Source organism: Panthera tigris, chromosome D4 (genome assembly GCF_018350195.1).
Source record: "Panthera tigris isolate Pti1 chromosome D4, P.tigris_Pti1_mat1.1, whole genome shotgun sequence".
Taxonomy (NCBI): domain Eukaryota; kingdom Metazoa; phylum Chordata; class Mammalia; order Carnivora; family Felidae; genus Panthera; species Panthera tigris.
Window position 1 is genome coordinate 32258768 of NC_056672.1, and position 25821 is coordinate 32284588.

General features: G+C 39.2%; 1 protein-coding gene and 1 long non-coding RNA gene across 16 annotated transcripts in view; one reads left to right on the top strand and one right to left on the bottom strand.

Moving 5' to 3' along the window:
* Positions 1–25821, top strand: part of KDM4C (lysine demethylase 4C) — a 431545-nt gene that overhangs the window by 90307 nt on the left and 315417 nt on the right. For all 12 annotated transcript variants that reach the window (XR_006210796.1, XM_042965101.1, XM_015544915.2 and 9 more), the window contains one exon: positions 20801–20850. Coding sequence is in view for 11 of the 12 variants with exons in the window: in XM_042965101.1 (XP_042821035.1) it covers positions 20801–20850 (50 nt within the window). In the remaining variant the exon portion in view is untranslated. The remainder of the gene's footprint in view (positions 1–20800; positions 20851–25821) is intronic.
* LOC102949191 overlaps positions 1–25821 on the bottom strand; it is a 71413-nt gene that overhangs the window by 33462 nt on the left and 12130 nt on the right. For 2 of the 4 annotated variants that reach the window (XR_006210797.1, XR_006210799.1), the window contains exons 2-4: positions 25223–25346; positions 21894–22054; positions 5746–5847 (exon numbers count right to left, since the gene is read on the bottom strand). This is a non-coding gene — a long non-coding RNA (uncharacterized LOC102949191). The remainder of the gene's footprint in view (positions 1–5745; positions 5848–21893; positions 22055–25222; positions 25347–25821) is intronic. The other 2 variants (XR_006210798.1, XR_447207.3) reach the window with 2 other exon arrangements.

A 25821-nucleotide genomic window follows, 5' to 3' on the forward strand; every position in this document is an offset into this window, starting at 1 on the left:
CTTAGGATCTCTTGTACGGCTGGTTTAGTGGTGTTGAATTCCTTCAGTTTTTGTTTGTTTGGGAAAACCTTTATCTCTCCTTCTATTCTGAATGACAGACTTGCTGGATAAAGGATTCTTGGCTGCTTATTTTTTCTGTTCCTCACATTGATGATTTGCTGCCATTCCTTTCTGGCCTGTCAAGTTTCAGTAGATAGGTCTGCTACTACTCTTATGTGTCTACCTTTGTAAGTTAGGTCCTGTTTATCCCTAGCTGCTTTCAGGATTCTCTCTTCATCCTTGTATTTTGCCAGTTTCACTATGATATGTCTTGTAGAAGATCAATTCAAGTTACGTCTCAGGGGAGTTCTCTGTGCCTCTTGGATTTCAACGCCTGTTTCCTTCCCCAGATCAGGGAAGTTCTCAGCTATGATTTGTTCAAGTACACCTTCAGCCCCTTTCTCTCTCTCTTCTTCTTCTGGAATTCCTATGATACGGATATTGTTCCGTTTGATTGCATCACTTAGTTCTCTAATTCTCCCGGATTTTTTTTTTTATCTCTCTTTTTCTCAGCTTCCTCTTTTTCCATAATTTTATCATCTAATTCACCTATTCTCTCCTCTGCCTCTTCAGTCCATGCTATGGCTACCTCCATTTTATTTTGCTCCTCATTTATAGCATTTTTAAGTTCCTCATGACTATTTTTTAGCCCCTTGATATCTGTAGTAATAGATTCTCTGCTGTCCTCTATGCTTTTTTCAAGCCCAGCAGTTAATTTTATGACTATTATTCTAAATTCTTGTTCTGTTATATTGCTTAAATCAGTTTTGATCAATTCGCTAGCTGTTGCTACTTCGTGGAGTTTCTTTTGAGGAGAATTCTTCCATTTTGACGTTTTGGTTAGTCCCTGCAGTAACTCCAAACTGAAGGGCAGTTCCCCTGTGCTGTCCTGAGAAACTTGTGTTGGTGGGCGGGGCCACAGTCAGACCCCAACCCACCGCTGAGGCCACAGTCAGACTGGTGTGTACCTTATCTTCCCCTCTCCCAGGGGCAGGACTCACTGTGGAGTGGTGTGCCCCCTGTCTGGGCTGCTTGCACACTGCCAGGGTTGTGGTGCTGCTTCAATAGGATCTGGCCAAGGGCGTTTTAGATGGGGTGGATCTGAAAGGTGCACAGGGGCAGGAGGGGGTGGCTTACCTAGCTTTACCATGGGTGGTACCCTGTGGGAGGGGCCCTGCAGCACTGGGAGGGAGGTAGGCCCCTTTGGAGGGATGTATCCACAGAAGTATAGCATTGGGCATTTGCACGGTGCAAGCAAGTTGGGTGACAGGAACTGGTTCCCTTTGGAATTCCGGCTGGGGGATGGGAGAGGGAAATGGCGCTTGCCAGATCCTTTGTTTCCCCGCCAAGCTCTGTGTTTCCGGGGCTCAACAACTCTCTCTCCTGGCGTCGTCTCGCCCTCCCTGCTCTCTGATAGCAGAGCTGTTGACTTTTAACATTCTAGATGTTAAGTCCCACTGGCTGTCAGAACTCACGGAATCTGGCTCCTCCGCTTTTGGAAACCAGACTTCAGGGGCTCTGCCTTGCCCTGTGGACTGCTCCTCCACTGCCCTGGCTCCCTCCCGCCAGTCCATGTAGCACGCACCACCTCTCTGCCCTTCCTACACTCTTCCGTGGGACTTTTGTCTACACTTGGCTCTGGAGAGTCTGTTCTGCTAGTCTTCTGTCTGTTTTCTCGGTTATTTAGGCAGATGTGGGTGGAATCTAAGCGATCAGCAGGATGAGGTGAGCCCAGCATCCTTATACGCCACCAACTTCTCCGGTTCGTTTAACTTATTTTAAAGGTGTTTTATTTGCACATTTCATTTGATAAAGTCTTAGCATTCTGCTCTCTTAATGGAATAAATCAAAATCAAACAGTTTTAGCAGGTGGTCTAGGACCCAGAGAGGCTTTTGTGACAGAATGGTATGATGGGACTATTCATGACATAGGTGTTTCCTGAGGGCTGGTTTTGAGCACATGCTTTAGATCCTGTGGGTTTCTGTCATATTCCTTCAACACCACTGTAATGTCTCTTGGAATGTCATCCTTTAGTACTTTGGGGACTTAGCTTTGAGAGACTTGGAGAGATATTTTAAGGAATCCATAGGCATTTGGGCTGTTTCTCAACTGCATAGTTACCTCTGTGCTCTTTGTGACATTCACTTTTAGTGTGAACCAAATTAAATGAAATGGATAAATTCAATATGTTGGTAAAATCTAATGTATTGGCAACTATGTACTATATATTTTCCTTAAAAATCTGAAAAGCTAGTAGCAAAACTTTTCTGGAGGTGTTTTAGAAATCAGTTAATGAGAATGCCTGGAAACAATAATTTGAGATTTTCCTATTAGAGGAGTTTAGATGATATCTCTGCTTTCTTATCAAGAAAGATGATCTCCCCACCCTGTCTGGGGAACAGGATTATATTATCTCCTAAAGATCATTTAGGGGAGAGTATTCTGATCAGGGAGAAGACTGATTCTAGAGTCTTGGGTCTTTGTGAAAGAATACCACTGTTCATGAGTGAGAATAATTATGCCCGTTTTCAAAGAATTTCTTTCTGCCAGCATCTATATTTTCTGTAGTTAATTACTCTATTAGTTATTATAGACTCCATTATATGCATTAATGGTAGATTTATAATATCACTATTATCTTTAACCTTGACTATTATTTATAATGATAAAATAATAAAACACAACAGTGAGTTATGACTGCTAATCTACATCACATTTTCTAAGATAACTACTGTAGGAAAAGAATTATATAAATGACTGTAAGGCTATTTCCCGACAGATTTATGAAAGATTATATTAGTTCAGCATAAATAATTTTGAGGTAAATTCTATTATTAAAATTCATTTTAGTACTCATCATAATACATGTTAAATGAGTTTTGAATGATGGTAGAAACAGTACAAATTCATGTAAATATTGGGAGGTGGACAGTGTCTGTTGGCAGAACTTAGACTCAAGGGACAAGCAATCTGGGCTCTAGTCCTTATTCTGCTGGTAACATTTGTGGCTTTGGCCAAATAACTGTACTTCTTTGGAGCCCAGTTTACTCACCCACAAAATGACAAGGTTAATCATGATAATCTCTGATGCTCTAATTCTGTGATTTGTGATCAGAACCATGGGAATATTTCTACTTACTCTGTCTATAAAATGAGAAGATGAGGAGGTGACATCAGGTTCTCTTTGTGCATGTGTGTACATGTGCTGGTTCCCTTCAGCTGTCTTCACCTTGTTGAGTTGAATGTGGGATGGTTGCCTTTACTTTTCTCCAGGGAATGCCCACACCTGTGCTTGACATCTCTGACCTGAGCAATGTGTCTTCCTTCTTCTAGCCTTATAGCCTGTTGTTGAACTTCAACTTCTACTACTACTAACTACTTTTACTACTTCTCCTCCTACCCCTCCTTCTACTGCTGCTTCTCCTCCCCCCTTCTACTTCCACCCCTCCTCTTCTCCCCCTCCCTGTTTCTACCCACCCCCCTCCCCTGCTCTTCTTCCCACTTCTCTTCTTCCCGTCCCCCTTCCACCCCTCCCCCCCTCTTCCTTCTTCCTTTCTACCTGCAGGCATCAAGTTTTGGAAATGATTATTGTAAAACTGCCTAAGATTCCCTCCTTAATTCCATGTCTACACTGGTCTCTGCTGTCTTCTGCCTGTGTATCCCTTAGTTATTGCCTGAAGGCCTTCTGGACTGTGCGCTGCCCCTACCTTAGACACCTGTTTTTGTACTTTTAATGTGCTTCTGACTACCTCCTTGCCCTTTCCTGTGTCTGTCTTGAAGTTGGGGTCTGTGTCTATTTGTCTTTGAATCATCAGCACTTAACAAAGAGTCTAGCTATAGGACTGAGGCTCTGTAGTTCTTGTTTGGATTAGGAGAGTGTTAAATTGTTTTGGAACACTCTGTTTAGGGACAGATAAGGAAATATATAGAACATTTTATAAAGATTTTTTTTTTGTTTGTTTAAAATGTAACTGTTAAGAATACGCAGTTTCCTGAGATTTCTGAGTAGCTGCAGATATGCACAGCTCCAGATGGAAGCCCTGAGACATACTTTGCTGGACACTGAATGTGGCCGATTTTGCCCACTAAGTGTTCATGAGCATGGAGCTATACTGAAGAGACTAGAGGAGGTGATGATTTATTTAAACATTTTTGGTGTAAAGGTTTAAGGGAGAAAGAATGTTTTAAATAAGCAGATAGAAAGCTGCTTTAGCAGTTAGTGGTAAAGTATTTATTTTCTTGGAATGAACATTGACTTTGGAGCCAGAAGACTTGTTTTAAAATCTCAGTCTGTCACTTACCAGCTGAATAAGTTAGGGCAAATCATGAGTTTCCTTAACTGCTGATCGGAGGCATGATTTATCCTCTGCCTCTATAGGGTTGCTAGGAGAGTTCAGGGATATACTTTGTAAAAGAGCTTTGTAAACTGTAAAGTACCATACAAATATTTTCACTTACTATTATTTCAATAACGTTATGAAAATAAATCTTTTTTTTGTCATAGTAATGACTCAAAGCCAGAACTTGGCATGATGTGTCTATATATAATACAGTAGGGGTTTCAAGGATAAATACAATATAATTCTTCCTTTCAAGTGTTATGTGTGATAATGTTAATTACTGGAGGATATAGAATTTAGATGGTACCTTGGATCCTTCTTCCGGAGACTGTCCAAACACAGTGAATATGAGACTTTCAGATTTATTCAAGTATTTTTTTAAAAGAACAAAGAAGGTGGTGTTACATTGATCTATGCATGTTTAATATATATCTTCTCCATCAAAATGTGAGCTCCTAGAGAAGGGGACCCTGTTGGTTTTGTTCACTAACACATATCCCTTGCCTGGCACAATATCTGGCATGATTGTGGCACACAGTAGGTGCTCAATATTTGTTAAATAAACAGCTTTATGGATGAATTTCTTACTGAGATTTTTTTCTTTAAACACCTAATGCAGAACATTGCTTTAGGGATTGGATAGCCTGATAATATTCAATGATACATTGAATTAGCAACCCATGGTATTAATTCCTACTTATCCACTTGGTAAGTTGAGACTCATTAATATATTCTATTTTTCAATGTTAAGACTAATTGGATAATGGTGACAGCTGTATCCTTGTTGATGGTTTGTATAAAAAAAATACTCTTGGAATTAGTTTGTTTCTGGTTTTAATTACTATTCCTAGGGAAAATTGCCCTGTAAATAGGAAAAATAGACTTGCATAAATACTTTATCTAGTATTAATGAAATTAACTGCATAAGTTATTATTATTTTTAGGCATATGGATGCATAGTTTTTTTTAAGGTATTATTAAAAAAGGTGTAAGAAATTGGAAATCTGCTTAAAAAGTATGGTGTTTATTTTGTACTTAGCTACTGATTATATTATTAGGAAGAAAAGGGTACAGTGATAAATGGTATCAAAAATTATTTGATCAAATGGCTTATAGTTTACTTAAACCTGAGCCTGACTTCCAAATAAACACTATTGTACAGGCACACATACACATGCTTGTGGTCCAAACATTGAGTCTTGTAGACGCCTGCTCAGCAGAGTTCCCTAAAAGAAGCATCTGTGAGATCTAGTGTTTGCAATTTTCAGAGCAAATCTCACTGTTTTCACTGAAGTAATGTGATGTAATGCCTTTTTACTAACTGATCTGTAAGTGTGCATTCTCATACAGGAACTCTGAACTTACATTAAGTACTCTTGGTATCCCTGGAAGACAGAGCAGGGGCTTGTAAATTCCTCCAGGATGCCTCTTATTGTTGGTACTTTCACTTAAAGTTATCATCGTCACCTATAAGAGCCAGAAAAATCCCTTCAAATGAAAAGAAATTGCTGAATCAAATCCATAACTCTTAGGGAAAAATAAGATTGTTAATGCAAATTTATTTACTTTGGAGTTCACGGAAAACAAACATTAGTGCTGTAAGTTTTGCACATTACCATGGCAAATGTTGTAGTTCAACAGTTACTTTGCCTAGCTTATCTTTTTCCCCATATTTCTTCTCTCCTTTTCAGATGGTTTTAATCTTACTGTTTAGATAGTACTTTGTAGAAAATACATACTACTTCATATTTGTTTTGCAAAAGTTATTCCTTGACTTGAGCATATAGGAAAATTGTGTGTGTGTGTGTGTGTGTGTGTGTGTGTGTGTTTACATGTCTACAGGGAAGCTTGCAAATAGATTTATGTCTTACTTCTGTGATCTCAAATGTATTTGTTCTTTGTAAGCTTACTTTACAAGGAGTAGGACTTGACTAGGGTGGTGAAGTATGTTTTGTTTTTGGTGACTCCATTCCATTTAATGAAGTCCTTTTATGTGTGCCAAGAACCATGCTAATCACTTCAAGAAAGCACAGAGTTTTTCAGGGGCACCTGGATGGCTCAGTTGGGTGAGTGTACTACTTTTGATTTCAGCTCAGGTCATGATCTCATGGATTTGTGGGATTGATCCTCATGCTGGGCTCTACGCTGACAGTGTGGAGCCTACTTGGGATCCTCTCCCTTCCCCTCTCTCTCTGCCCCTCCCCTACTCGTGTGCACATGTACTCTCTCTCTCAAAATAAAATAAACTTAAAAGCACAGAGGTTTTCAGACTTATGTAAGTGAAATTTATTTAGAAGGTCAATATATAAAACTGAAAATAAAAGAAGAGCTGACTTGGCTGAAATGTCAGGTGGGACATTTGGTGGGACACTCTCCCTCAGTAACTCCTTCCTTGAGGCACTTTCATCTGGAGACTCTGGGCCCAGGATTGGGGGGTGATGGTGGGCATGGAAAACAGTTTGGAAATCAGTCATTTGATCCTTTAGTAATAGAAAACATTATTGCTGATTGTGTTATCTGTTGAGTGTTTTGGAGAGTATTTACAAAAATTTTTTTAAATGTTTATTTATTTTTGAGGGGGCAGGGAGGGGCAGAGAGAGAGGGTGACACAGCATCCAAAGCAGGCTCCAGGCTCCAAGCTGTCAGCACGGAGCCTGACGTGGGGCTCAAACTCATGAACGGTGAGATATGACCTGAGCCAGTTGGGCGCTTAACCAACCGAGCCACCCAGGTGCCCCAGTATTTTGGAGAGTATTAAGGAGGAAAGACTTCTTTCCACATAAATGGCCTATATTTGATAGCAACTAACAATTAATAGTACCTCTTGGGGAAAAGAAAATGTTAGTAGTGGGTAGAACACACTTAGAAAATATTCAGTGGATTAACTAATACGAAATACATTCTTTCTTGAAAATCAAGTTTTGTGCAGTTATTGTTTTTACTAAGTTTTATAAAGATTTCAGACAAAAATTAACTTGATTTTTATGATTACTCAGGATATTAACTTACATGTATATGGATACTGAACTGTATTTTGAATCCCAGATGAAAAAGAACTGCTTATATTTTTAATGTTCAGTTATTCACTGAAACTTCCTTGTTAGGGCTTTTTTTTTTTTTTTTTTTTTTTTTTCCCTGCAGTTCCCTCATCTGTGACTATCTGCAGATGTGGCTGGTAGAGTTTCTCTTTTTCATCTAATTGTTCTGTTAGGAAATGGGCCATAAGATAGCATAAGGGTGGGCCTAAGCTCTGGCTCAGTTCCTTTGCTCAGGGGCTTTTTCTTCTGGTAGGGTTTTAACTCAAATACCTCATTCTCTAGGCCATGCTTGGAATGGGCCCATGTTAGGAAATGGGCCATAAAATAGCATAAGTGTGGGCCTAAGCTCTGGCTCAGTTTCTTTGCTCAGGGGCTTTTTTTTCTGTAGGGTCTCAGCTCAAATACCCCATTCTCTATGCCATGCTTTTAGATGCCTCGCTTTGAGTGACACCTCCTTACAAACCCCTTAATTGTAGCGCAGATTGCTCAGGGAGCCCACTCTGAAACTCAGATTTGTGTACCAGAGTTGTCTGTGATAACACCTGTGAGGGGGAGGGAAGGCAGGACCGCACAGAAAGGGAAGTGAAACTGCAGTAGAGCCATGGCAGATCCCACAGGCAGCTGGAACTGTCAGGTCCCTTCTGAATTACCCCAAACTGAAGCAAGAGGATCTGGCTTTTATATTCTTGTACGGATCACTCATTGGATACCGGCTTCCACTGCCTCCTGTTCTAGAGGCCATGATGTTGGGAGAGGGAACATGACTTTGAGTGGGTGTAAGTGGAGCCTTCCTTTAGAGAATGGAATGAAGGCCTCATCTGGAAGGGAGTACCTACCACAGCATCCCTTATAGTCCTATGTTCTGTTTCTCACATTCATCTGTTTTTATGAACTGAAAATGAAGTAAGCGATCCTCTCTTTTCCACAGTTAACTAATGAGACTTTATAATTTAAAATATGAATGCTTAAAGTTTAATAAATGCACAAATATTAAAACTTGTTAACATCATCAGTAATGTGAAAATGTAATCACACATATAAAATCCATAGTTGTTCAGTCTTCTTTTTGACACAGGAGTATGCCTTGATTAAAAAGTATAGTGTAAATTAACCACTTAAGAAAGATTGAGTTTTGTGGAATATAAATAGGTATTTTACTTTTTGATTCATGAAGTTTTGTGTAACAAGAACCAAGGAAAACTTTTGTACTTGTTTAATGGTTTTGTTCTTTATATCTGCATTTTATATCTGCATTTTATATCTTTATATCTGCATTTTAAGCAACAAGTGCTGTTGTCTTTTGCTTGGTGAATACTGTAATTTTAGTTTGAGAGGTTAGTGACTTTTTTGTTTCAATTTTGAGTTTTAAGAGAGATAAAGGTATGGGGCACCTGGGTGGCTCAGTCAACTGAGCATCTGACTTCAGCTCAGGTCATGATCTCATGGTTTGTGAGTATGAGCCCCACATCTGCTGTCTGCCTGTCAATGCAAAACCCACTTTGGACCCTCTGTCCCCCTCTCTCTGCCCCTCCTCTGGTTGTGCTCTCCCCAAAATAAATGAATATTTACAAAAATGTAATAAAGGGAGAGAAGATGGCGGCGTAGGAGAATGCTGGGCTCACCGCGCATCCTGCTGATTACTTAGATTCCACCTACACCTGCCTAAATAACCCAGAAAACCACCAGAAGACTAGCAAAACAGAGTCTCCAGAGTCAAGCGCAGACGAAAGGGCCACAGAAGAGGGTAGGAAGGGCAGAGAGGTGGTGCGCACTGCATGGACTGGCGGGAGGGAGCTGGGGCGGAGGGGCAGCCTGCTGGCCAAGAAGAGCCCCTGAGTCTGGCTGGCAAAAACAGAGGGGCCAGATGGAGTGTGTTCCGACAGCAAGCATGACTTAGCATCTGGGAGGTCATAAGTTAACAGCTCTGCTCAGAAAGTGGGAAGGCTGGAGGACAAAGGGAGGGAGAGTTGCTGAGCCCCGGGACGACAGAGCTCAGTTTGGTGGGGAACAAAGGCGCTTGCCAGTGCCATCTCCCTCGCCCATACCCCAGCCAAAATCCCAAAGGGAACCAGTTCTTGCCAGGGAACTTGCTTGCTCCGCGCAAACACCCAACCCTGTGCTTCTGCGGAGCCACCCCTCCGGCAGCGGATCTGACTCCCTCCCGCTGCCACAGGGCCCCTCCTGAAGTGGATCACCTAAGGAGAAGCGAGCTAAGCCTGCCCCTCCTGCCCCCGTGCACCTTGCCTACCCACCCCAGCTAATACGCCAGATCCCCAGCACCACAAGCCTGGCAGTGTGCAAGTAGCCCAGACGGGCCACGCCACCCCACAGTGAATCCCGCCCCTAGGAGAGGGGAAGAGAAGGCACACACCAGTCTGACTGTGGCCCCAGCGGTGGGCTGGGGGCAGACATCATGTCTGACTGCGGCCCCGCCCACCAACTCCAGTTATACACCACAGCACAGGGGAAGTGCCCTGTGGGTCCTCACCACTCCAGGGACTATCCAAAATGACCAAACGGAAGAATTCCCCTCAAAAGAATCTCCAGGAAATAACAACAGCTAATGAACTGATCAAAAAGGATTTAAATAATATAACAGAAAGTGCATTTAGAATAATAGTCATAAAATTAATTGCTGGGCTTGAAAACAGTATAGAGGACAGCAGAGAATCTATTGCTACAGAGATCAAGGGACTAAGGAACAGTCAGGAGGAGCTGAAAAATGCTTTAAACGAGATGCAAAATAAAATGGAAAGGACCACGGCTCGGATTGAAGAGGCAGAGGAGAGAATAGGTGAACTAGAAGATAAAATTATGGAAAAAGAGGAAGCTGAGAAAAAGAGAGATAAAAAAATCCAGGAGTATGAGGGGAAAATTAGAGAACTAAGTGATACACTAAAAAGAAATAATATACGCATAATTGGTATCCCAGAGGAGGGAGAGAGAGGGAAAGGTGCTGAAGGTGTACTTGAGGAAATAATAGCTGAGAACTTCCCTGACCTAGGGAAGGAAAAAGGCATTGAAATCCAAGAGGCACAGAGAACTCCCTTCAGACATAACTTGAATCGATCTTCTTCACGACATATCATAGTGAAACTGGCAAACTACAAGGATAAAGAGAAAATTCTGAAAGCAGCGAGGGATAAACGTGCCCTAACATATAAAGGGAGACTTATAAGACTCGTGACTGATCTCTCTTTTGAAACTTGGCAGGCCAGAGAGGATTGGCAGGAGATCTTCAATGTGTTGAACAGAAAAAAAATATGCAGCCAAGAATCCTTTATCCAGCAAGTCTGTCATTCAGAATAGAAGGAGAGATAAAGGTCTTCCCAAACAAACAAAACTGAAGGAATTCGTCACCACTGAACCAGCCCTACAAGAGATCCTAAGGGGGATCCTGTGAGACAAAGTACCAGAGACATCGCTACAAGCATAAAACATACAGACATCACAATGACTCTAAACCTGTATCTTTCTATAATAACACTGAATGTAAATGGATTAAATGCGCCAACAAAAAGACATAGGGTATCAGAATGGATAAAAAAACAAGACCCATCTATTTGCTGTCTACAAGAGACTCATTTTAGACCTGAGGACACCTTTAGATTGAGAGTGAGGGGATGGAGAACTATTTATCATGCTACTGGAAGCCAAAAGAAAGCTGGAGTAACCATACTTATATCAGACAAACTAGACTTTAAATTAAAGGCTGTAACAAGAGATGAAGGGCATTATATAATAATTACAGGGTCTATCCATCAGGAAGAGCTAACAATTATAAATGTCTATGCGCCGAATACCGGAGCCCCCAAATATATAAAACAATTACTCATAAACATAAGCAACCTTATTGATAAGAATATGGTAATTGCAGGGGACTTTAACACTCCACTTACAGAAATGGATAGATCATCTAGACACAGGATCAATAAAGAAACAAGGGCCCTGGATGATACATTGGATCAGATGGACTTGACAGATATATTTAGAACTCTGCATCCCAAAGCAACAGAATATACTTTCTTCTCGAGTGCACATGGAATATTCTCCAAGATAGATCATATACTGGGTCACAAAACAGCCCTTCATAAGTATACAAGAATTGAAATTATACCATGCATACTTTCAGACCACAATGCTATGAAGCTTGAAATCAACCCCAGGAAAAAGTCTGGAAAACCTCCAAAAGCATGGAAGTTAAAGAACACCCTACTAAAGAATGAGTGGGTCAACCAGGCAATTAGAGAAGAAATTAAAAAATATCTGGAAACAAACGAAAATGAAAATACAACAATCCAAACACTTTGGGACGCAGCGAAGGCAGTCCTGAGAGGAAAATACATTGCAATCCAGGCCTATCTCAAGAAACAAGAAAAATCCCAAATACAAAATCTAACAGCACACCTAAAGGAAATAGAAGCAGAACAGCAAAGGCAGCCTAAACCCAGCAGAAGAAGAGAATTAATAACATTCAGAGCAGAAATAAACAATATAGAATCTAAAAAAAACTGTAGAGCAGATCAACGAAACCAAGAGTTGGTTTTTTGAAAAAATAAACAAAATTGACAAACCTCTAGCCAGGCTTCTCAAAAAGAAAAGGGAAATGACCAAAATAGATAAAATCATGAATGAAAATGTAATTATTACAACCAATCCCTCAGAAATACAAACAATTATCAGGGAATACTATGAAAAATTATATGCCAACAAATTGGACAACCTGGAAGAAATGGACAAATTCCTAAACACCCACACTCTTCCAAAACTCAATCAGGAGGAAATAGAAAGCTTGAACAGACCCATAACCAGTGAAGAAATTGAATCGGTTATCAAAAATCTCCCAACAAATAAGAGTCCAGGACCAGATGGCTTCCCAGGGGAGTTCTACCAGACGTTTAAAGCAGAGATAATACCTATCCTTCTCAAGCTATTCCAAGAAATAGAAAGGGAAGGAAAACTTCCAGACTCATTCTATGAAGCCAGTATTACTTTGATTCCTAAACCAGACAGAGACCCAGTAAAAAAAGAGAACTACAGGCCAATATCCCTGATGAATATAGATGCAAAAATTCTCAATAAGATACTAGCAAATCGAATTCAACAGCATATAAAAAGAATTATTCACCATGATCAAGTGGGATTCATTCCTGGGATGCAGAGCTGGTTCAACATTCGCAAATCAATCAACGTGATACATCACATTAATAAAAGAAAAGATAAGAACCATATGATCCTGTCAATCGATGCAGAAAAGGCCTTTGACAAAATTCAGCACCCTTTCTTAATAAAAACCCTTGAGAAAGTCGGGATAGAAGGAACATACTTAAAGATCATAAAAGCCATTTATGAAAAGCCCACAGCTAACATCATCCTCAATGGGGAAAAACTGAGAGCTTTCCCCTGAGATCAGGAACACGACAGGGATGCCCACTCTCACCACTGTTGTTTAACATAGTGTTGGAAGTTGTAGCATCAGCAATCAGACAACACAAGGAAATCAAAGGCATCAAAATTGGCAAAGATGAAGTCAAGCTTTTGCTTTTTGCAGATGACATACGATACATGGAAAATCTGATAGACTCCACCAAAAGTCTGCTAGAACTGATACATGAATTCAGCAAAGTTGCAGGATACAAAATCAATGTAGAGAAATCAGTTGCATTCTTATACACTAACAATGAAGCGACAGAAAGACAAATAAGGAAACTGATCCCATTCACAATTGCACCAAGAAGCATAAAATACCTAGGAATAAATCTACCCAAAGATGTAAAAGATCAGTATGCTGAAAACTATAGAAAGGTTATGAAGGTAATTGAAGAAGATATAAAGAAATGGAAAGACATTCCTGCTCATGGATTGGAAGAATAAATATTGTCAAAATGTCAATACTACCCAAAGCTATCTACACATTCAATGCAATCCCAATCAAAATTGCATCAGCATTCTTCTCGAAACTAGAACAAGCAATCCTAAAATCCATATGGAACCACAAAAGGCCCCGAATAGCCAAAGTAATTTTGAAGAAGACCAAAGCAGGAGGCATCACAATCCCTGACTTTAGCCTCTACTACAAAGCTGTCATCATCAAGACAGCATGGTATTGGTACAAAAAACAGACACATAGACCAATGGAATAGAATAGAAACCCCAGAACTAGACCCACAAACGTATGGCCAACTCATCTTTGACAAAGCAGGAAAGAACATCCAATGGAAAAAAGACAGTCTCTTTAACAAATGGTGCTGGGAGAACTGGACAGCAACATGCAGAAGGTTGAAACTAGACCACTTTCTCACACCATTCACCAAAATAAACTCAAAATGGATAAAGGACCTGAATGTGAGACAGGAAACCATCAAAACCCTAGAGGAGAAAGCAGGAAAAGACCTCTCTGACCTCAGCCGTAGCAATCTCTTACTCGACACATCCCCAAAGGCAAGGGAATTAGAAGCAAAACTGAACTACTGGGACCTTATGAAGATAAAAAGTTTCTGTACAGCAAAGGAAACAACCAACAAAACTAAAAGGCAACCAACGGAATGGGAAAAGATATTTGCAAATGACATATCGGACAAAGGGCTTGTATCCAAAATCTATAAAGAGCTCACCAAACTCCACACCTGAAAAACAAATAACCCAGTGAAGAAATGGGCAGAAAACATGAATAGACACTTCTCTAAAGAAGACATCCAGATGGCCAACAGGCACATGAAAAGATGCTCAACATTGCTCCTCATCAGGGAAATACAAATGAAAACCACACTAGATATCACCTCACGCCAGTCAGAGTGGCCAAAATGAACAAATCAGGAGACTATAGATGCTGGAGAGGATGTGGAGAAACGGGAACCCTCTTGCACTATTGGTGGGAATGCAAACTGGTGCAGCCATTCTGGAAAACAGTGTGGAGGTTCCTCAGAAAATTAAAAATAGACCTACCCTATGACCCAGCAATAGCACTGCTAGGAATTTACCCAAGGGATACAGGAGTACTGATGCACAGGGGCACTTGTACCCCAATGTTTATAACAGCACTCTCAACAATAGCCAAATTATGGAAAGAGCCTAAATGTCCATCAACTGATGAATGGATAAAGAAATTGTGGTTTATATACACAATGGAGTACTACATGGCAATGAGAATGAACGAAATATGGCCTTTTGTAGCAACATGGATGGAACTGGAGAGTGTGATGCTAAGTGAAATAAGCCATACAGAGAAAGACAGATACCATATGTTTTCACTCTTATGTGGATCCTGAAAAACTTAACAGAAACCCATGGGGGAGGGAAGGAAAAAAAAAAAAAGAGGTTAGAGTAGGAGAGAGCCAAAACATAAGAGACTCTTAAAAACTGAGAACAAACTGAGGGTTGATGGGAGGTGGGAGGGAGGGGAGGGTGGGTGATGGTTATTGAGGAGGGTACCTTTTGGGATGAACACTGGGTGTTGTATGGAAATCAATTTGACAATAAATTTCATATATTGAAAAAAAATAATATGAAAAAAATGTAATAAAGGTAGGAAGGGTAGCTGGAGAAGAATTCTGTGTGAATATTGGAACTTTGGTCTGTTAGTTGCAGGCAGAAAAATTTTTCTTCCGAAGTTGGATCACCGTCCAGTGATCGCAGTGATCATTGTGTATTTGCTTGGGGAGGGAGGTGCTCATTAGCCCCTCACACTTCCTTCCAGGTGGCATCTTTGTGGTGATTGGTGAAGAAACAGGAATGAAATACAGGGCTGGAAAGCACATCTTGGGCTTTGGCATCCCATCACCCAACCCAATACAGGGGTTGGGTGTCAGCTCTGTTGTCCATCTTGCTCAAGTAAATCCCTTTAAGCCTTGGTTTCCTCATCAGTAAAATGGAGGTGGTAGTAGTATAATTTGCACAAGGTCTGGCATAGTATAAATGTTCAATAAACAGTAGCTGTGATGAGCTGTTATAGTATTTATTGGTCAGTTATTCTTTTCACTGAGCTTTCCACCCCTTAATAACTATAGAGAACAAGGCAGGTGTATAAGCTTATGCCAGTAAAAGCGGGGAGAGTCAATTTAGACTCGTCTATCAGAAAACTGTCCTTGGGGATGTGAGCTTTATTCTTTTTGGGAGATGACTATAAAAGAAATTGCAAGAAGAAAAGGAAACACAAGAAGAGGAAAGGGCTACTTCACATGTAGCCTCAGTTAGAGAGGGGAGTAAAGAACAGTGCTGTTTTAGGACTGATCTGCTTGAAGATGACACGGACCTAGAAGGGTTCTCCCTCTGCTCAGGGCTTGGTAAGACTGCCCTAGATGTTACAGAGTGGGTTGAAGCTGGGCCATCAGGAGGTGCCAGAAGCACCTGTTGGTGAGACTGGCAGAGGAACTCACACAGCTACCTATGTCAGACAGCACAGTGACAGAGATATGGGCGGGGTGGGGGGCGTAGCTGAGAACATTTCTTTCTAAGCATGTTAGTGACAGTCCCAGGGTTCCACCCCAAATTAGGGAGACTTTCAGGGAGTGATCTGAAAAGTAGGAGTTTCTCTTTGAGAAGTGCTGATAAACACTTCTAATGAACTAATGGACTGAGCATACCTTGAAAAGAAATACAGTAGGCCACTTTGTAGAGAAAACCTGAATCAGAGGAATGGATCTACTACATTGTGAAAAATACACCTTTGCCTACTGACAGTTTGAACTGTCAGCCTGATATTATTCATTCAAGATCGTGTTTATATTACACCCATCAGGATAACATTACTTTAGGTCTCTTTGAGTAAACCACCCAAAGATGTGCTTAGAGGGATTATTCTGTTTTCTTTGGTCTTCAAATTAGATTTTTAAAAAAATTCATAAAAGACTCTGGTTTTAAATAAAACATCACCCTGTAAATATCTAATTAGTGTGTTCATAGTTCATTAGTGATTCATAGTTTCTTAATATTAGCAGAATTGTTGGCAGTATTTATTATATCTGAAACAAAAACACTGTCCTGAAGGTTAGATGAGCAATTAATAATTTCAACAAACCATTATGTACTTGAGGGCATACAATGATAGGCATCTTATTTGGTGGATTTCAAAGAATACAGAGAAGGGCAAGACACATTCATATCCTTGAAGAATTAAGAATTAGCTGCATAACCAGCTAGTGGTGTAGTACATAGTAGAGTGCCTGGCTATGAACTGGGTACTCACTATACAAGGTATGTTAAAAAGGATAATTCATGTGAAAATTTCCAGGTTGTGGTAGTCATTCTGTCCCTCATAGAACTCATTGGTATCCAGTCAAAAGTGACTTACGCACACTGAACAGAAGCTAGCTCTGGAAAGTAGTAGATGATAAATACTACATGAAAAATAGAAGGGCACTGGAAGAAAGAAAAGGGGTGAGATTGCTGAGATTTATAGTGGTCAGTGAAAGCTTCAAGGAGGAGGTGGAATCAGGGCTTGGAAGGCTGGGGTTTGAAGTGGAATGGAGAGGGCTATTTGAGGTGAGGCGTGAGGTTAAAGCCCATGTGAGTGATAGAATAATTCATAGTCTAGCCTACTGAGAGCAGACTGTTGATGTTTAAAGCTAGGGCTAAACTGTGTGTGTGGGAGGTCCTTGGAAGCCAGGCAGTAAGGAATAAAGGGTCTTATGATAGTGTTTCAAAAACTCTAGCTGCCCAGGGAGATTCAGGAAGAGAGTTTAATTATTATAGTAGTCTAGTTGGGGGCAAATCAAACTTGAAATTGATGTGATGCTAAGGGAGATGGATATGAGGTTTTGGGTATAGAGTGGATAGGACTTGTGACTGGCAATGAGGGCAGAGAGATTGAAAAATCAGGAAGAGTTGACTTAGTTTGGAAGGCTAAGGGAAAATGGAGTTATGAATGCTTAGAGAGAGAATCATTTTAAAGGAGGAGGAAGTCATGAATTTGATCTTATGGGTGTTGAAACTTCTGAAGTGATAGCCTAGGAACTTTTCCAGGCCATAGAACTCCTCTCAGCCAGGTCACTCATTGTCTGTGGTAAGTCCCTCTGTGTATGGGCCCTCCAGCTTGTCTCTGTTTAGTCACAAGTTCCTCTTGCTACATAGATTTTAAACAGGGAAGGAAAGTGATATGCTCTGATTGGGCCACCTGGACTACAGAGGGCAAGGCCAGAGGCAGGGTAGCCATTTAAGAGATGAAGCAGTACTGTGTGTGATGGAGAATGATGGCCTGGGTCAAGATGGTGGCAGTGGGGCTAGACAAATAAATGCATGAGATTCATGAGACCTCTCTTGAACAGGTACAAAGTAGAACACATACGACTTGGGGATTGATTAAATAAGGGGCGCATAACTATAGACAACTCCAACATTTCTGGAAAGTTGGATGGATGGGGAACTCTGGAGGAGAAGCAGATCTGTCAGGAAGATATTGGAGGATTAAACTTTGGACAAATTGTGTTTGAGGGCTGCCAAATGGATTTGTTGAATAGCTGGTTTGTTTTAGAGGTTCAGAGCCCAAGAGACGCTTGGAATGGAAATGTGTGGTTCAACACCACAAGGAAAGTTGTGAAGCCTTGAGTGAAGGTGGTTCCCTCAGGGAAAAATATAGAAGTGCTAAAACATGGAGTCCTGGAGAATGTCACTGTGAAGTTTGGCAAGAGCAGAAGGAAGAAAATCATTGGAAATGAGTTAGATCATGAAACTCAAGGGAAGTGAGTGTTTCAAGGATCTGGTCAGAAATTCAAGAGAAGACCAAGTAGGTAAGGACTAAAAAATATATCACTCTTTGTCCAAGCAGTTATATCAAGAATGATAAAAATAAGATTCAGGTTGCAATGGATTCCAGGGTTAATGGGAATGAAAAATGTGGGAGTACTTTTCTTTTTCCCATATCCTTCCTCTCCTTCATGCCTTCTATCATGCAGGAGCAGGAATATCATTCATCATTTGAGAGTGACAGAAGTCAGCAAACACTGAGCATCTGCTCAACTGGTGCTTTGTTCTAGGAGAAAGACACTGGCCTTTGCCACTAAGGTGCTTGAGAGGAGAGCAGGGAGGCACAAAGGTGAAAAAAAAAATTAAACTCTGAGTGCCATGGTGGAGGTCTGTATTCCATGTGGGTGATACAGCAAAAGAGGGAAGGGGAGGCTCTCCCTTGGGGTGACTCAGGGTGAGCTTGGAGAAAGGAGTGTTTTTGTTGACTGGACAAAACTGAGGGCTTATAAAGCTAAGAAAGAGGGGATGGAAAATAGTGGAGGTGTGAAATAGCAAGGACACTGGAAAGAGCTTCAAATGATTTGTTAAAACCAAAGAGCAGGTTTGATTGGGACATCTGAAAAGTTGTCAAGATTGCAGCAGGCCTGTGTGCCTTTCAGAGGAGTTTGGCTTCTGTCCTTCAGGTTACAGTCAGCCATTGAAGGTTCAGGGTTTTGTCATCAGCAGCTGTAGTTCGCAGAGATGACTTTAGTACACTGTGGAATGTAGTTTGGAAGAATGTGGGGAGCACACCTGTAGTGGTCAGTTACATTTTAGTGGCTCAAAGGGCAAGCTGCATCAAGGAGACACACCTAGTGTCTTACGGTCATGTGTCCGATTTGAAGAATTTTTGTTACATGTGTAGTGTATGGAGAAAATCTTTTTGATGATCAGCTTCTAGAGAAGTTTCATAAATATCCTTTTAGAAGATGACTTTAGAAGAAGTGTTGGGTATGTGATTTTGTCATAGGGTTGTGTGGACCAACTGAAAGACTATGTCAGAGATATTCATTTTCCTTATATGTATGTTTATGTTTGTAATTACATTTGTTTATATGTTTTCTTTGAATAGATGATTGAACCTCAGATTAATGAGCTTTAACTTCGATACCAATTTTTCAGAAAAGGAAATCTGGATGTATATCTCCATCCGTGTCTAGCCATTGTGGGCAAGCATATACTTGTTACATGTGTGCAGGCATATGTTCGTACATGCATGGGTGTGTATGATTGTTATGGGGGACATGGCCCTCTTGTCTGGTGTATGTAGATGGGTTTTTTCCCCTTTCTGGGTATATTTGGTGATACAAACTGGGGATTAAAAACTGCTAAGAAGTGGCCTGTTTATAAATAAATTGGATGATTGTCATTTAGTTTTGCTAAAATTTTATCTCCCAATTCAGTTGGAATAATTTCATTAACAGCGCCTTAAGGAACAGGATGTATGGTTGAATTTTCTTTCAGAGAATTGCCTAGTTACATTGGATCCAGTTAAATTTTGCATATGTTATCAGTGGCATTAAATGCAACCAAGTGTGGTGTTAGGTAAAATGAGAAAAATTATTTTAGTAAAAAGTAACTTGTACTTCATATATATCATATATATTGAGCTAGTAAACATAGCATATGTAGGTCTTAAGGATAACATCATTTTTACTTAAAACATGAAATAATCATTTAACTATATTTTTAATATCCTTAAATTTCCTCATTAAACTGTTTATAAGATTATTTGTGTAATAAATTTTGAGATTGTTTAAAATTTTTAGTAAGTTCACCATAGATAAGTTCAAGTATTCCACTTTTGAAAACACCAGGAACTAGAAATGAGCATTTCTATAGCAGGGTGGACATTTTTTTTCTATAATCAAGATTTTAAAAGTCACAAAATCACAAAATCAATAAACAGGTCTTTCTTATCACTGGTAATTTTTTATTTAAAATCTTTTTGAGGGGCACCTGGGTGGCTCAGTTGGTTAAGCATCCGACTTTGGCTCAGGTCATGATTTCACAGTTTGTGACTTCAAGCCCCGCATCAGACTCTCTGCTGTCAGCTCAGAGCCTGCTTCAGATCCTCTGTCCCCCTGTCTCTCTCTGCCCTTCAAAAATAAATAAACTTAAAAAAAAACTACTTGAAAGGTATAATGTTCTTAGAAATATTTGGTGCAAATATGAATATTGCTACAATAATTTTGTGTTTTATCCTGCTGTCAATAAAAACATTTTAAAAGGTTAAAAAAAGCACAGCAACCTAGGTCTTCTTAAAAACAAAGGCCAAACTAACCAACAACAAAACATAAAACATACAACCAAAAATAGTCCTGGATTTCTGGGGTGCTGTGAGTGTTGGAAAAGAGGTTCTAGTCTTCCTGCTGTGGCTAACTGCCTCCCTTCTCCAAGTAGTTTACTGGCCTTGGGCCTTTGTTCCCTAATTTGTAAAATGTGGTTGGGATGGTGAGCTGCGGTATTGAAATAGGTTAGGTTAAGTTTATTTTTCTTCTGTCTAGTGTTCAAGGGATATGACTCTGTGATTAGTTTTCTGATTTCAGTATGTCTAAATGGAATTTGGCATTGTTGTTTTTGTTTTTGTTTTACATGACATTGTCTTAGGATACTAAGAACAGTTATAAACCTAAAATTTTTATTTATGTTTAAAATTTTAGGTATGCAATACCCCCAGAACATGGAAAACGACTTGAAAGACTAGCTCAAGGTAAACTTGCTTTCTATGTTTCTCATCTAGACAGATTATTTGTTTTTGAGGTATTTTTACAGTGTGGTATCTAACTTGGTTAGTTTTACTCTTTTTAAGTTAATGACTTTTGAATGTTTTTCTAATAGAACAATTAAATTTTTTTTCACATTACTGTGTGAATATTTTTTCCTGTTGCATAGTCTTCATGATTATTTTAGTTGGCTGCTTAGTAGTTCATCAAGTAATTGCACTTAACTATTTTGATTATTTCCAATTTTTTCTCTTTTATATAATTTTTAATACATATATACATATATATAACTTATTTAACATTGTGCTAATAATATTTTTCCCTTTTTTATTATTAAAATTTAAAAAAAAATGTTTATGTTAGAGAGAGAGTACAAAATGCGAGCAAAGGAGGGGCAGAGAGACAGAGAGAGGGAGACACAGAATCTGAAGCAGGCTCCAGGCTTTGAGCTGTCAGCACAGAACCCAATGTGGGGCTTGAACTCATGAACCGTGAGATCATGACCTGAGCAAAAGTCAGATGCTCAACTGACTGAGCCACCCAGACACCCCTGTTTTTCCTTTTTTAAAGTTACACTCTTGAGATGAATTCCAAAGATGCTGCATATCAGGGTGCAGGTATTTTATGAGTACTTTTCATGTTGTCCTATCATTTCACCAAAGGGTTGTGTTAAATCTCTTTCTGACTCCTGATTTGGCACCCTGGGTTTGGGGTTACTCTTATGGAAGTATGAAGATGACATAAGCAGATAAGCATGAGGGTATATGCCTTCTTAGACTGTCAAGTTTTTTTTTATGTTTATTTATTGAGAGAGAGACAGAGACAGAGACAGAGTGCAAGCAAAGGAGGGGTAGAGAGAGACACACACACACACAGAACCTGAAGCAGGCTCCAGGCTCTGAGCTTTCAATCACAGAGACTGATGCGGGGCTTGAACTCACAAACTGCGACATCATGAATTGAGCTGAAGTCGGACACTCAACCAACTAAGCCACCCAGTCACCCCTTAGACTGGCAAATTTAAACATACCTTAGTGGAACTTGAATTTTTATTTTTTGAGGCTTTGTCCAACTTCATATGGGCCAGAATGAAGAACTCTATTAATGGTTTCATTGTGTACCCACTTGTATCACAGAAGGCGCTTTCCTCTTTTCTTTTCTGTGTTTAGGACAGAAAAAAACTTGCCATATCTGTTAATACAAGGGAGGAGAACCATATTCACCCACTGCCAACCTCATCTGTTTTCCTTGACCAAGGAAGAAGTAGACTGGTAGTGACTTGTTTCTAGGGGAAAGTGGAGTTCCATTTGAGTGACAACTAGTCTAAGACATTCTGCTTTTATCCAGGATCGAATCCTCAGTGACCATTGTCCTTTTAGTCAGGTGCTGATCTGTTTTATTGGTGTTTTAGGTTTGCCTTTTAGTAGGAAAGGATTTTTGTTCTTGCATTATGTATGTTTTCATTTGATAATGAAATGGGGACACTGAAAAATCCCTTTCATTGACTTGACAGTTTTGAACAGAACTTGTTAATGATATCTAAAAGTTACTTTCCCCCCAAATTATAGGAGAGTATTAGAAGGAACAGTTACAGTATCACATTTGTCAGAAGCATTATTATAATTTTGGCAGGCTAATAACTATAAAGTCTTAGTGTTTTTATAATGTAATACATTGTAGTAATAATAGCAATGTAACTGTAATCTTGAACTTTGTTAGGGACTATTTTCATGAATATTAAGGTGGATGAATCCTGGTTCTGGATAATAGATTAGACATAGCTGAGAAAATGATTATCATAATCCTTAAATACACAGGCAGTGAACTTTGTGCTAAATCTGTACGCTGAGCTATCCTCTTCTCTATAATAATTATTCCACCATTTTCTGTTTGCCTCACCACCAGAGAACTTTTAAAATGGAGCCAATGTAAACTTTACAGTATAGAGTCACACACTAAAATTTCTGCTATAAATTGTCTGCGAATGCTTTGACATAAACTGTCTGAAAATGACATTCTAGGAAAGTGGGTGCCATTTGTTTAATCAGTAAGAGGTTAATAAACTTGAAGGATGAACAAGAATTTTAAATCAATCGCATGTTTGTTCAGAACTGTTTTGCAGGATTATTTTGAGAAATGACACAGGGAAAAGACCCAATAGACAGTAGAGGAATCCCATCCACTGACCAGATGCCAGCCAAATTAATTGAATTCTGCTAAATAATTAAAATGATAAAATAATGCAGTAAATGTGATGGAACATTATAGGATGTCTAGGTCAAGGCAGCACTTGATACATAAAATGAAAAGCAGCCTGGGATATTTTCCATTATCTTGTCTGCACATCATAATTATCACACTTGCCTTTTATGCATGAATGCTTTCATCTTTGGTTTCCATTGAAATCTTGATTGACTGTGGCACCTACAAATATTTTATCTGGGAGACATTAAGCCTGCATCTAATAAAGCCAGGATTTGATTTTGCCCTTCAGCTGCTTTCTCGTTTATATAGTTTTTTCCCCAATATTATGTAGATGTAAGTATAATAAAAAAAACTCAAGTGAATTGTTGCAATTCTTATACTTGTTATGTTTGCCTGTAATGCCATTACATTCTTTCTAATTTTTGGTTTGATACAACTGAATGAAAGATATAAAGGAGAATAGAGATATAATGTTAAATCATGAATGACAGTTTTGAACATTTTCACTTTTTAGATCGTCAAAATCTCATCTATTTTAGAAATAAGACAATATCTTTGCTGTTCTATTGAGTTAAGCAACATATGGATTAAAATAAATTGGGAATGACTAAAAGTTTTTGTGAAGGACTGTAGTCCATTAGTTTTTTGTTGTGAATAAAATGCCAGCGTTAAAAAAATTGAAGATGACTTACTGTGGTCAAAATATTGGTTACTGGGAAAAGAATATGTGAGTTAGGGCTTTGTGCATCTGAGTTTGGAAGTATGAATGATCAGCAGGAATCTTGTTTCAGATGACAGTGTGGTAGAAGTGAATAAATTGATTCTTATACTTGTAGCAAGTATTTTAGTTGTGACTTATTAAAACAACATTTAGCAACAAAGAACAGAAGAGTCATTGTTATGAAGGATTAATTTGCTTTTTTTAATAGTTAGTTTTTAAAAATTTGCGGTTGTGTGTGTTTTAATGACTAGTAGCCTTAAATTTAAGCCTGTGGAGCAGAGAGCCTTAGCCTGATTGCAGAAGGGTCTTGTGGGTGGGATACAGGCAGTATGTGGACTCTGAAATTATACTCAAAATTGGTCATTTATATGGATTTCTGGGAAGCCATCTTTAAATCCCTTCAGAGGGTTTGGCCTGAAGAGATTGTGAACCTGCTGTCAAGAGACTAGAAGAGCAGCAATAAACAACAAGTCATTTTAGTTTTATGAACAGATTCTAAATTGATCTGTTCTCATGCCTCTGTCTTGGAATTAGGAAAATATACTTTTATCAGATCTCCAAATCATAAATACATTATTCCCTTAAGCATTCATTTAGCTAATGGTCTGAAAATATCATATTAAAATGCCTCGTTTTGAAAGACTAATAAATAAAAACACCCCTGTGTGTAAATAGTCAATTTTAAGGGACCCCCTAAGCCATAAAAAATGAAGTTCAGTGATATACTCTCTGCCTTCATGCCTAACTCATGCCTTAGGCATGGAGATCAATGTGTGGTATGTCAGGGTATGTTATTTTCATCTTTCTATCAGCTGAGTTACATTAAGAATGGTGCAACAGGCCCTAAACTTAATTTCCTCATAATTTGATGTCAGATATCACTGTCCATGTTTAAATATATCTGAATATTTTATACCCAGCTATGTTCCTAGAAGGATTTTAGACATTGGGAAATGATACATAACATACACCAAGCTAGCATAATTTGAATGTAGGATGGAAGACAATTTTCTAAAAAGTGACAGCAGAGAATGGGAAGGAAGAATTCGGGAAGGGAATGTCAGCTGTCAGGGAAGAGTTACTATGGAGGGAAATTAAGAGTACTTTGATTCTGCATGATGGAAGCTGAGCCAGGAAAATTCTGGTTAGCTTGACTATGACCTGTTTGAGCTCAAAGTACTTGGCCTGGGGAGTCCTTGATCTATGCCTGTGTGATCCATGTGTCATGTCAAGGGGACAGAAGTGGGATCTGAAACAATGTGGTCTTAGGAATGCAATAAGAAACCATATGTAATGACCTATATACTTATTAAATTGGGTAGAAATTTGAACCCTAAATGTTCTGACAGCCAGCTTGAACTGGAAAAAACTTGACTATTACATAGTGTACTGTGTTCAGGAGATAAAATAAGGTGATTGTTTAGGAGACTCACCATCCTTCTCAAGACCATGATCAGTGTGAATATCTCCTTGTGCTCCTCTGGAGTGCTCCATGGAGTTCTGTCTCTACTAGTAGTGATGTTGGTGGGTCATGGGACACTTAAAGCAGAGTGAAGCCTGTTTTGATAGATTATGAGACTCTTAGAGGTGGGTGAACCTTGCAGTGTGATAATTTTCTACCTAATCCAAATTAAATGGTAGCAAGCACAGAGAGGTCAACTGTAGCTTAAACCTCTAAACTTGATATTTTAGGTAGGGATGTGGGTAAAAAGTACCAAGTTTTTCCCCACATACTGTAGCTCATTGGTTCTTTTCATTAATAAAGTTGTTAAGAAATTTCATGTGTAAATTTAATACATCTATCTAAAAGCACTTCTCACAGAAGTCAAATTAATTGAATCCTTCTATATCCTTTTTCTGTATTCTTTTCCTTACCATTTGTTTGTATGGTTGCTATATATTTTCAAGCCTGTTAGTCATATGAATATTGCAAAAACTATTATAAAAACTCTATCAAAGCATACTTGGGTAAATTTCAATTATATTTAAATTAAATTATCTTAAAATCTGTTGCTAATGTGGGCAAAAATTC